This window comes from Phodopus roborovskii, unplaced genomic scaffold, assembly GCF_943737965.1.
Source record: "Phodopus roborovskii unplaced genomic scaffold, PHOROB, whole genome shotgun sequence".
NCBI classification, from domain to species: Eukaryota; Metazoa; Chordata; class Mammalia; order Rodentia; family Cricetidae; genus Phodopus; species Phodopus roborovskii.
The window spans coordinates 3,871,503-3,884,069 of NW_026126575.1; the positions used below are offsets into that span (position 1 = coordinate 3,871,503).

The following is a 12,567-nucleotide window of genomic DNA, read 5'->3' on the forward strand; positions in this document are numbered from 1 at the left end:
GAGGCAATGAGATGGGGATACCCAAGGAGCAGGTCTGTCCCTGGTAGACACGGAATGTCAGAGTAAGGCCTTGGGCATGGTGAACACAGTCCAGAGCCACTGTATTGCTTGAGTGAGGCACCCTGCGTCAGTTTCCCTGCTGCAAAATGAGCTACTATGTCTTCAGAGTTGATATAGTCATTTGCATGTCTGATAATGAGCACACTTCATGCTAGAAAGAGCTAATCATGCTCAGGTACTGCACTGGTCTGGGAAGGGGTTCAATACTGGATGTGGGAATAATGTCAGGGGTCAGGTGCAGTGGGAGAACATCAGCACATTTGCCAAGACTGCAACTCTGTACTTTTGGGCTATTTGTGGACTTCACAGGGCCTCAGTTTCCCCTTCTATGAAACAAGCTAGGCAGAATCAATAACTCTCCAGGACATTTGGCAGTGAATGGTTCTTGGATAAATTCCTAAGCAGAATTCCTCATCTAGAGGGTAAATCACTTTTACATCCAAGAGAGGAACTGTCACCTCTGACCTACTGACCTTGTACACAGACAGGGTGAAAGACAATCCTACCTTTACAGAGACAATGACAGTCTGGTTGGTACCAAAAGGCTCCTGTGCAATCACTTCGAGGGTGGATACCCCAATTCCAGAACCGGACACCAGGAACCCCTTCTCATCAATATGCACAAGAGGAACCTTTTCAGGTCCATTGAGGACACGGTAGCTCAGAATGGCCGCACCATCCCTTTGGAAAGCAAGATGATTTCCTTTTATGACACATAGAGGGATCAGGGCTCAGGCAGGAGCTCAGTAAATTATCTTGAGATTTCACATCTGTGGCTCCAGTCATTTACAACCTTGGTATCAAGACTCAGCAGTACCTCTTACTGTTATTGCTATACAGCCTATCAGTCACCCACAGAAGCCAATGTGGAAAACTTACAACTTCGAGAACAGTATATATCTAAGGCTGAACCAACAGGATGCGAAACTGTAAGACCAGAATTTCATCAGCCACACTTTGTAAAAAAGACCATTTCTATGGCAAATCATTTTCTCTTACTGAAGTGAGGCAGCCTGGAGTGGAGGAAAGTGTGGGGGCATTGAGTTGTATGGACCAACAGCTAGCCTCTATTTGCAAGGACTGATAAGGAAGGGTGATAAGGAGCACTTCATGTGCTCCTTAACAGAATAATCAAGGAGAGACCTTCAGTTACCACTGAGAGCTCCTGCAAGGTCCTTGCCTATGCTGGCACCACTGAATGGCTCTAGATGAGTTTAAGCAAATGTGACAGCCTCTGCCTGAACTTTCTTCTACCAGCTCCCTCCTTGTAATCAGAAGAAGTCCTGTTCATCCCATAAGATATCCATAGGTCAGGCATCTCTATCGATGACATTCCTCCCCTAAATCTCCATAGAGAAGTGCTTCTCTGGACTCCATCTGAAAGTTACACACCACTTTCTCAACACCCTTCTACTGTCTCTGAAGGTACTACACCTCTGTGGTCTAGCATAGCATCTCATCCTGAGTTATTTCTGACTGAATGAACCCTGAGTGCTTCATGAAATATAGTTGTGTGGCTCAGAGTCTTCCACTCACCATTTGCTACTCAGGTCCAAGTCATGTTAGGATAGCTTCCTTTGTGAATCCAAGGGGGAGTCATATTTGCAGCTAGCTTTTAAAACAACACATCACCAGCACTGGCATGTGCCAACACTGCCTGGGGACTTGGTTAAAGTGCAGCTTTCCCTTCAGTAGGCCTGAGGTGGAGCCTAAACTTTGCATTTTATCCTGTTCCCCAGGGCCACTGCTATTGCTAATTCATGGGCTCTGCTTTGAGTAGCAAATATTGAAAACACAGGGGCATTTGAAAATTTTAGCACTTTTAAGTTGGTACTTTTGTCCCTTTTAAAGACTGAATTCAGGAGTGTTTATAAAAAATGAGTTTTGGCTACAGGAACATTAGAGCTATGGAGAAGAAGAGGTCACTCACTGGAAGAGAAGGGATACAGAAGCTGCCCCAGCTCAAGTACATCACCCAGAAAGCCTCCCTGCATGTACGCAGGGTACCTGACAACTTCAACAAACGGCTTGTTGGATGGGACAACAGTGCAGCTCTTATCCTCACAGAAAGCAAGAGCTGAGTCACACACCTGTTTGTCTGCAGCTTTATAAGTGAGTTGGGTGACATCAGTATTTGTTCTGCTTCTATTTCAGGGTTCAGCAGGCGCAGCTTTTCAAACACCTGGAAAAGAGCAAGCCATATTTCTTACCCCAACCAGACCCATATCCAGTCAAAGCATCTGCTCCCCCTCAGTGAGAGCTGAGGAGAGACACAGGAAGTTGCTCTTAGCACCTCCCTGGTGGCCTGGGATATAATGGGAGGGCTGGCCTTTAGGGTATGACAGTGTCAGACCAAACCTGATCCCCTCACTCACAGGTGTTTTGAGGTGATGGGAGGACCATTACCACCCCAGTCCTTTCGCTTAGACTGTTTCCAGCCTGGCTCAAGGGCCCACACATTCTGACACTGTGTCTGGAAGTTTCTGTGTCCCAGTTTCTGACAAGACCAGATGGGCATCCTGAGCAGATACACAGTTCTCTGAGGGGAAAGAGCTGAAGACCTCAAGACCTCTGTGCTCATCTTTTACAGTATATCCCATATCCACAATGTGGCTTCTGGTACCATCTGTCTCCAGGATCTGGATCTGAGGTGAACAGCAGAACATCCCAAAGAGAGCAAGAAAACAGCCTTGGGGAAACTCAGGGGGCTTTGGTGTCAGGGGCACCTGCGGCAGAATCAGAGGCCATTTTCACCCAGGCAGGTGGTCCTGAGCATGAAGTGGCATCACTGACTAACTAGGACCTTAGCTGCACAGTGGAAACATCCACAAGCACGTTTCTTTCTGTTCCCTTAAAACATGTCCTCTCTGTAGGTGGAGGTGAACTCATTTTACCATCAATGCCAGGATATCAACAGTACCAGCACTGGCAGGGAAGCAGCACCTGTCAGGCAGGCACCAGGGAATGGGGAGGCCTTGTAGTGAATTGGAGAGAAGGGCTCCAAAAACAGGAAGGCTGAGCTTCACTCATCTGCCGATTATGTCATCTGGTAAAACCATACTGGCAACAAACACACACATCAGTGAGCTGGACCCCACTTCCCTGGTTTGATTTACTCCAATTCTAGTGGCTGTCAAGGACAGAACTGACATGGAACCACTCAGATTCAAAACTACAATGCCCTGCCTACAAGTCATGTGTTCTGTTTAACCAGGGGAATCCATAATAGTGTCTGTATGAATCTGTGTGTACCTGGGTATGTGTCCCTCTGGACACACGTGTCTGTTACCTGCTTGTGTCTTTGTGTAGATACACTTCTATGTGTCCCTGTGTGTGAGTGTGTGCAACCTTGAAGTGTGTGTGTGTGTGTGTGTGTGTAAGCTCCCATGAGGTTGTGTGTGTATGTCTGTGCCCATGAGGGTGTGTCTGTGTGTGGGATCATGCATGTGTTGCTGCAGAGGTCAGAGGTCATCTTCAGGTGTTATTTCTTAGGGAATATTAACCTTCTAAGTGCTTGTGCACCTGTGCAAGAGGTGAGAGAGTTAGAAAAGAGCTATTTCTTTCTTTGAAAATCTGCTTCTTTGTCCCTGAGCCTCACATGCACGAGGAAGAAGGGAGGGGAGGGCTTTTCTTCTCTAGGTGGGGATATGAGCTTTTTTTTTTCTTTCTCCTGGTAGTCAGGGAATACCTCAGTTTTTCTTTGCAGCTTACAAGGGTTCAGGGGTTATAGAATTCTAGATCATAAGCAAGACAACCTTGAAGTGTGTGTGTGTGTGTGTGTGTGTGTAAGCTCCCATGAGGTTGTGTGTGTATGTCTGTGCCCATGAGGGTGTGTCTGTGTGTGGTATCATGCATGTGTTGCTGCAGAGGTCAGAGGTCATCTTCAGGTGTTATTTCTTAGGGAATATTAACCTTGCTTTTAAAGCCAGAGACTTTTATTGCCCTAGGACTTGCAGATTAGGTGAGGCCGGCTGGCCAGCAAACCCTAGGAATCCCTCTATCTTTACCTCCTCAGTATTAGACTACAATGACAGCCACCATACCAGGCTTTATTTTTAATGTGTAGTAGTGTTCTGAATACATGTATGTATGTGCATTACATGTGTGCCTGGTACCCCAAAGGTCAGAAGAGGGCAACAGATCTCCTGTAATTGGAATTATGGATGGTTATGAACTATCACGTGGGTGTTGAGACCTGAAGCTGGGTCTTCTGTAACAAGGGCAACAAGTGCTCTTAATCTCTGAGCCATCTCTCTAGGCCCTGGCTTTTCTTTTTTAAAAGTGCTAAGGGTCAAACTCAAGCCCCCAGACTTACACAAGCACTTCACTAACTGAGCTATTACTTCAGTCCAACTTCCCTGTTTTACAGGGCCCAAAGGTACAATCTCATCCAGCAGCAGAAGGGAAAGGCCTAAAAGAGAGATGAGAGAAACAGGCTCCTGCAGGGGAATCTCTGGGCCGACTGAGTTGGTCTCAGTGTTGGCCAAATATCCTCCCTCTCTACAGCACAGAACACAGCTCCTCCAACCCCGTATGGCCTGCGTGGTGGGTTCCATGTTAGCACTGGATGTGTCAATGCTAGCAGTGGGGAGGATAGCCTGTCTCTATGAGGAAGTCTAGAATTGATTGCTAAGTAAATGCAGGGGATTAAAACTCAGGAATGGTGAGCTCTAGTTCCTGTCAGCAGTCCCTAATATCAAGAGACCCCCAGACCTCAAACTAAGAGTAAGCTGCACTTCTGGGATGCTATAAGATACCGCCAACCTCTGCACAGGATATGCACTAACTCTTCTCATGCTCTTAGGAGCTGTAGTCAGTACCATCTCTACCTTTCCTGGCACCTTCTATATACCCTACTTTCTATCTGTCTCCTTACCTGATCACATACAGGGTGGATGTCCTACAATTCCTCAGCAGCCTAAGCAGTTTTAATAGCTGGGGTATACAAGGCCCCCATCCTAGAACTCAGGCCACTGTTATGTCCTCTCCCTTTCATGTGGCTATCACCAACCTGCCCCTTACCTGAATTTGGATCTCATCTGAGAGCTCTTTGCCAAGGCCATGCAGCTGCCCAGCTGTGGGGTCCATAGCTTTGACCACCAATCGCAGTCCAGTCCGGCCTTTCACCCGGCCATACACATTCATGGCAAAGTTGTACTGAGGCGGGAGCCGTATAGATGCCTGGGAAAGATATCAAGCATGTTTCCAAGAGAGAGGCCCAGGGCCCCAGCATCCCTAGAAGGGTGATAGATGGACATACTTGCCCCAGGCCTTCACTAGGGCTGTGCAAATACTAGTGCCATGTTACAAAACTCCTTAAGCTGAAAACTAAATAACTTCTTTTTCTCCATAAGTACCCTGCCTCTGGTATTTTGTTGTGGAAACAAAACAGGGGCAGATATACCCTAAACAGCAATATGTAGACTCCTGTGAGACAATGTGGTGGGACCCTTAACCAGTAAGGATGCTGGTTCAGACAGAGAGTTGGGGTTTCTGGGTGGTTACCTCATGGTGCCGCCCTCGGAGGTCCAGGACATCCCGCTTGGTGACAGACCAGTGGAAGGTCAAGCCTGGCACAGCATTGCCAAAGGAGAAAGGGCTCTGGTTGCTGGTGATCCCAGTGACAAAGACAGGCATCTGGGGGAAGTGAGTCCTTGTAACTGCTGGTTCCAGCACTGTGTATCCCCTCCCCCACATCCCCATCCTTATTGGCCCCAAAGCTTCCTTGCTTCCCTTATGTAGTGGCTAATGGCAAAAGAAAAGAAAAAAAAAGAAAGGATACCAAAAAGGGTACCAAGCAGGCTGCCTGGGCAATTCCTAGCCCACCACTTGCCAGTAGACCTCCCTAGCCCTAGGTTCCTCAATCATGTGCCAAAAACAGTACAGAAAAGACTGGGCCTGTCAGGACACTTGTGGACTTTTCCTCATCTTTATTCCCTATGCAATATGGTCTGACAGCCACACAGAAGCACTTACAGCATATTAGGTGCTGTAAGTCACCCAGGCACAACTGAAAGCACACAGAGGAGATGGAGGAGAATGTCACTCCATTGTACTTAGGAGACTTGCATGTCCTCAAATATGGAAGAACCACATCCAACTGGGTGATCTTGGACAGAATGCCACCTTTCTGCTCATCTGTGATGTGATCCAACTCCACCTCGAGTACTATTACAGTCGCCCAATGGAGCTAGTGTATGGAGCATACACAGTAGAGCAAGTACCACAGACCAGGTGCCAGCCTAGACGCCAGTGGCCTTAGGGACAGGTGGGTGTTAGTAAGGAAGGCCACAAACATGGAGCCTGGAGGTGACTGTTGACACCAGTGCTGCAAGTGGTCTGAGCCCCACAGATCAACAGGCTCCCATCTCACCTGGGTTCCGGTCCGCATTCGTGTGATTGGGGCACGGATCCTCACTGCCTGGAGCTGTAGCACCTCTACCTCCACATGGTCCTAGAAGAGAGCTGGGGTTCAGGATACTTGGGATGTTGAGAACCTCCAGGAGCAGAAGGCATCTGTCCAGCTACGACAGATACCAGTAGCATACTCATTTGTCTGAGGTCTTGCTTTGGGGATGGCTCACTCCATGGAACCAGGCTTTTCTCCCCCTACCCCTCCCACACACACAATGGGAGTTCCAGTCTGGTCCTAGGCTTGCAGTCCTACCTATCTGATCCTGCTGCTATAGGTCAGAACTGTATATTGGGGACCAGGACCCTGATATGCTCTTTTCTAGGCTGGGTGGACCTCTCAGTGTAGGCCTCAGACACTCCCAACTCCATTCTTGACCTATCTGCCTGTCTAACTCACCAGGACACAGGAAAGAACAGAGGAGTCAGGACAGGCCTGATGGCAGCAGGGTTACATCTTCCTTTATCCTTAGCTCCATAAATCAATAAATCTGACCAAAGACTAGATGTATTGGCTTCTTTAGACACTGGTAATGAATGGGGGAGTTGGGCTAATGAGCTTTTTAACTCTATAGACACTGCTCATGTGGAGTCCACCTTCCTTCTGTGCTTGTGATGGTTTGAATGAGAATGGCTTCCAGAGACTCATTTATTTGGGTGTGTGGCCCCCGTTGGTGGAACTGTCTGGAAAGGACCAAGAGGTGTGGTCTTGTTGGAGGAGGTATGTCACTGGGAGTGGGTTTTAAGATTGCAAAGGCCCATTCCATTCCCAGTCTTCACTCTTGGTCTCATGGTTGTGGCTAAGATGTGAGCTCTCAACTACTGTTCCAGCACCATGCCTGCCTGCTGTCATACCCCTGCTTTGATGGAGATGGACTTGCCCTGAAACTAAGCGAGTCCCCAATTAAATTCTTTTAAAAGTTACCCTATTCATGGTGTTTTGTTACAGCAATAGAAAAAGTAACTAAGACATCCACCTAGTACCCTATTATTTAGGCAAGTACTTGTTTAATAAGAGAAGCCCAATAAGTCCTTTCTTCTCCTTATCTTTCTCATTGCTCAGTTCTAGCTGTTTCTGGACCACACCTTGGCCTTGGGATGCTGGTGTATTCAGGATTGGACAGATGGAGCCAGCAGCATCTGACAGAATCATATGCCTAGTGTAGATGTGGAAGCTACAGGCTGAGCCTCTCAGAATAGCTGGTGACAAAACCCCTATACCCTGCCAAGGACCATGATGGGAGATGACAGATGAAGAAGAAGGCCCAGCAAGGTGAGTGAAGGCACAGCTGGGAGAGCCAGGGCAAGAGTAGAGAGAAAGTTGTGGGGAGGACCAGGGCTGTGCTTTCTGGCTGATGGGAGAAAAAAAGAGTTACGGTCTTTTCTACAGAGGGAACAGAGCAGGGCATCCTGAGGTCTTTCCTTTACTCTCTGGGATGCCTGTATGAACCCTGGGTACCACTGGGATGACTTTATATGCTCAGTGCTTCCTTGCCATCTCTACAAAGTCAATACACAAAATTGGGTAGCTGCTTCTGCCATTTAAAAAGACTTTGTGGTTTAACTTGGATTCTTGGAAACAGATACTGAAACTGCTAGATAAAGGAGCCAATCAATGAGCTCAATGTCAGATCAAAGTCAGCCTCAGGGAACCAAGACTACCAGACCATGGGGATGGCCATTCATCAGGCCCCAGGCATGTGCTTAGATACTCCCAGTATAGAGAGTTGCACAGGCTACTTCAAGGGGCCTCCTAGAGGGATGGGGTGACTGAGGCTTGAAGAAACTATTGCTCACCACATAAGCTCTCATGTGAGCAGAACCACAGGAGCTTTCCAAGATATCTATGTGAGCTACTGGGGCAAAGGAGCTGTGTGTGAGTGTGCAGAGAGATCCAGACGCCCGTCTGGTTGTATCATCAGGCCTTCTTGGGAGTAGAAATGATTCCCATTGCATTCCAGAAAGGAAGCTGTCAGTCTTTGAAAACTGACTTTCACCTGTTGTCAGTAACCCCACTGGTATGGGTCAGTGGACGCCTCCAGGAGGAGACAACTGCTTCAACCGGGGCTTCCAGCTTTCCTGCTGGCCAAAAAAGACGCAACTGGGAAATAAGGCCACCAGAGAGCCTAAGCAGCCAGAGACAGTGAGCCAGTGATTAAGGAGGTGAGTGGATGACTAAACCACAAATCCAGGTCTGAAATTACTGGCTGTCATAGAGAATGCTTCCAGTACCCACCTGTGAATCTAGGTACATACTGTTACACACAGAGTACCTCACCAGCATCATTCCCTCCATCCCATCGCCACATTATCGGGACCCACTACAGACAGTGCACAAAAGGACCCAGAGCCCTGACCTCAGGCAGTCCTGGGCCAAGGCTCAGAATCACCACAACAGCTGTGGGTCACTAGCAGGTTTGTCACACAATTCATCTGCAAAGAGGGAAGGTAGCAAAACCCATACACATACTGAGGAATCCAAAGAACCAAGGTCAGTGTTCCCCAGCACAAGTACCATGGAACCTGTAGGGCTGGGGATAAAAGAGATCTTATCCCAGAGAGCATCTGGAAGAACCTAGGAGACTCAGTCTGCAGAGGAACCATCTCAGGTCTGGGTGTCCTCAAAGAGTCAGAGATAAAACCCACAGAAATTTGGCCACACCAAAACCACCCCCAGTAGCCAGTCACCAGTCGCACATGTGATACCTGAGAGACGATGATGACCTTGCCAGTCTCAGCATCCACTGCCTGCACAACCCCCAGCACAGAGCCATTGCCAACCATGAGCCCACGCACCAGCCCAGCAGGGCTCACCGCTGCCACACTTTCACTGTTGATGGAGAAGAGGATGTTGGACTGGGGCTGGGGGCCACCCTCAGAGGTGATCTAAAAAGTAACAAACAGTGGCTCTTGTAAGGACCTGTCATGCTGGATCCCTCATCATCCCACAGAGGTAAGCATGGCAACAGAGAAGGGCTGTGTTGACCTTCAGTGGCTCCTACCTGCATCATGGCTCCAATAATCAGTGTCACCTTCCTGGGTATCAATCTGAACGGAGGGAAGACCTGGATGTGTAGGTAGAAGAGAGAACGGACTGGCATCTACAAGCACTTGAACATGGGGTATGGACGTCCCTCAGCTGAGGGGAACTGGCAGTGCTGGGGAAACCTATGATCACAGAAATAAGGATCTTGATCTCCCAATGTGTGGCTACAACTAGCAGTACTAGTATTTCCTTGATGTCATTTTGGGGACCCATCAGGAATCCCCTGATCTAATCTACCCAAGACCTATGAAGCCAGAGGTGGGTCCCTGTGATCTGAGACCTGAAAAGCCCTGTGGTAATTGAGAGTGTCTGGGGTCCCCAGAATCCTGACTCCTCTTTGTAGAATTGCCTCTAGCAATATTGAAAGCGAACTGTCTTGGAACAAGGCTCTACTTTAACAGCTGTATCATTTCACTGTAGAAGAAAGGACTAAAGGACTCAAGAGCAGCCAATAGCCAGGTGGACATCCCATCTCTGTAGCAACCTTTCCCCACAGCCCCCACAAGTTCCTGCTTGTCAAACATGTAAGAAGTGCTCCAAGGATTACGTGGAGACTGCTCTGTGCTGAGAATTAGTGTTGGTTGGGTTGTGCTATTTATAGGCAGAAATAATTCCTCACCACCAGTAGGAGGAAGGCACACTTCCATCTGGAGGCACAAACCGCCTCCACCTGCTTCTGACAGCAGATCAATGAAGCCTGCCACCCCTGTGTGTCCAAGGCCTGCAGAAGATGGTGCTATCGCTGCTGCTAGTGGGTATTTGGGGATTCTTGGACAAAGTGGCCTGACCCTGCCTATAGTGGGTGTCTGTGAAAATATAGATACAGGATAACCTGGAAACATAGATGTGGTAGCCTATACCACACTGAGGGACAATGTAGGGGCCTCAGAGCTCAGGTGACTCTGAACAACTTGCCCCAGGAATCCCCTTTCTGATCCCTTCTGCCTGCACAGTCCTGGCAGGTGCTCATGGCTCTCCTGAACCTGGGCTAAGGTTCAGAACTGACTGGAGGAGTTAGTTCCACACAAGCTAAAATCAGTCTATAGCTTCCACCTGGCCACTGCTTTCTGGAAAGAATCTGTCCATCCCTTTGCCAAGGGACAAAGCACAGCATTTCTCTGAACTGCCTGAACCCTGTGCCACAGAAGGAAGTCATCATCTCAAGCTCCCCCTTGTTCAGCATCTCACTGCTGTCATCCACATACCTGGGAGCTGGTAACTATGCCTTCTACTCAGAGGACACAGCAAGGCACAGACTTCAACATGGCTTCTCCTTATAGGTGAAATCCTAGCCCATCACCATAAAGACACACCCAACCAGCATGGAGCCCTCACAGAGAAAAAGGATCAGGACTACCTCAATTTGTTGTGGGGTGGAGCTGACTCTCTGCCCAGATTTGTCTGTCACACTTGCAGATAGGCTGGTCTGGCCAATGGCAATGCCATGTACGAGGAATGTGGCTGTGTAGTCGTCTAGAGCTTCGTCGAGAATCCTGAGACAAAAAGAAGCACTGGATTCCTTCTCCAAGGAAGAGCTGATTGAGAAACTACAACGGGAGTCAGTCCCATCCCCAGGACACCCTTCCCAACTCCTGTGAGGACTCACACCAGCGTGATTATCTGGGAGGCGGCTCGCAGCTTCAGGTCCATGAAGGTGAAGTACTTGGCCAGGAAAGGCTTCTTGTAGAAGTCCAACACACGGACATAGGCCTTGACTGCCTTACCAATCTCCACCTAAGGTACAGGCACAGGAGTGGTCTCTCATGATCATTTCCCCCAACATGTAACATCCAGGCTTCCAGGGACAGTATCACCAAACAACAGCTCAGAGCTTGAGAACTGGGAACAGGTCACCCAGATGTTTGGGCTTGGCCAATCAATGAGTGAAAAATGGTGAGTTAATGGTATATGGGGGTAGGGAGGTGTGACCATAGCACTAGACATGAATGCTACTCTCTGCTGGTGGACTACCCACCGAATTAGAGAGACATAGGCACAGAGGAGCTTGCTGTATGAGTAGCTCAAATCTATGCAGGCACTTTAGGAAAGGAAGGCCTGAGTGCTTACTGAAGAGGAATCTAGTGAGCAAGCTGGAGGCAAGGCACTCAGGAGGCTGAGGCAGGGGGATAGTGAGCTCAGGGTCAGTTTGAGATATACAGTCAACCTGTCTCCATAAGAGAATACTCAGGGGAGTATTTGAGACTGGGTAATAGAATCTTAGCTTTAGGCTATGAAGTCTAAGCTGCCTGAACATCCCTCTTTCAATGATTAACCTTTTCATTAGCACAGGTAAACAGGAACTGGGCAGCAAGCCTGGAAGCCCTAATCAGTTTCCCATTCACACAAAAGGAAAGCCTAGGTCTATTGTTTATTCACATCCCTGGAGAACTTAGCAGTACTGAGTTTTACCCAACTGCTTCTGAAATCCCCAAGAATCTTCATTCTACATTCTGGGGCAGAACAGCATGCTCAGCAAGGTGTATGCTAGACCGGTAAGCCAGAGGACATGCATTCCCAATCAACACTAATTCAGTCAATCCTACAGGCAGGGTTTACTGCCAAGCTTTACTGATGACAACGGGGATGAAGAAAACAGCAGGGATGTCAACCTACACTGTCCCCAAGAAGCACAGGAGCCAGAGATGACAACATAAGTTCAGCCACTCTGGAGGGGACAGAAGTGGGCAAGATCCAGTAAGAAAAGCAAAGGGCATAAGGAAACATTTCCCAGGACATACTGCCACTGCCTTATGTGCATCATCAGAGCATGCGGAGAAGCATCTACTGACCTTGTCCACCACTCGGACGTACAGCTCCTGGATGTCTGAGACATGAATGATGGCCTTTGCTGGGGCTGGGAAGGCCAGGCATAAGTCATGAACCATGACAGTTGATGAGCCTGGGAACAGAGGATGCACCTGCAAAGCAGAGGTGGACAGGGTCACGAGGCTGCAGGTCTCATTTCTGCTAAAGGGGTCATTGGCAGTATCTTGCCTTCTGAGATGCCAGCACTCAGGAACTATCTGGCTAAAAGTAGACACAGAAGATCC

The 12,567-nt window shown here is 48.5% G+C and overlaps 1 protein-coding gene across 1 annotated transcript in view; it reads right to left on the reverse strand.

Annotated features, from left to right (window-relative positions):
- The window catches only part of Nup210 (nucleoporin 210), a 96,238-nt gene that overhangs the window by 15,552 nt on the left and 68,119 nt on the right, over positions 1 to 12,567 (reverse strand). The window contains exons 21-30 of the mRNA XM_051203437.1: positions 12,307 to 12,435; positions 11,124 to 11,251; positions 10,875 to 11,010; positions 9,474 to 9,536; positions 9,178 to 9,357; positions 6,434 to 6,514; positions 5,566 to 5,697; positions 5,083 to 5,241; positions 2,151 to 2,242; positions 567 to 741 (exon numbers count right to left, since the gene is read on the reverse strand). Coding sequence (XP_051059394.1) covers positions 567 to 741; positions 2,151 to 2,242; positions 5,083 to 5,241; positions 5,566 to 5,697; positions 6,434 to 6,514; positions 9,178 to 9,357; positions 9,474 to 9,536; positions 10,875 to 11,010; positions 11,124 to 11,251; positions 12,307 to 12,435 — 1,275 coding nt within the window. The remainder of the gene's footprint in view (positions 1 to 566; positions 742 to 2,150; positions 2,243 to 5,082; positions 5,242 to 5,565; positions 5,698 to 6,433; positions 6,515 to 9,177; positions 9,358 to 9,473; positions 9,537 to 10,874; positions 11,011 to 11,123; positions 11,252 to 12,306; positions 12,436 to 12,567) is intronic.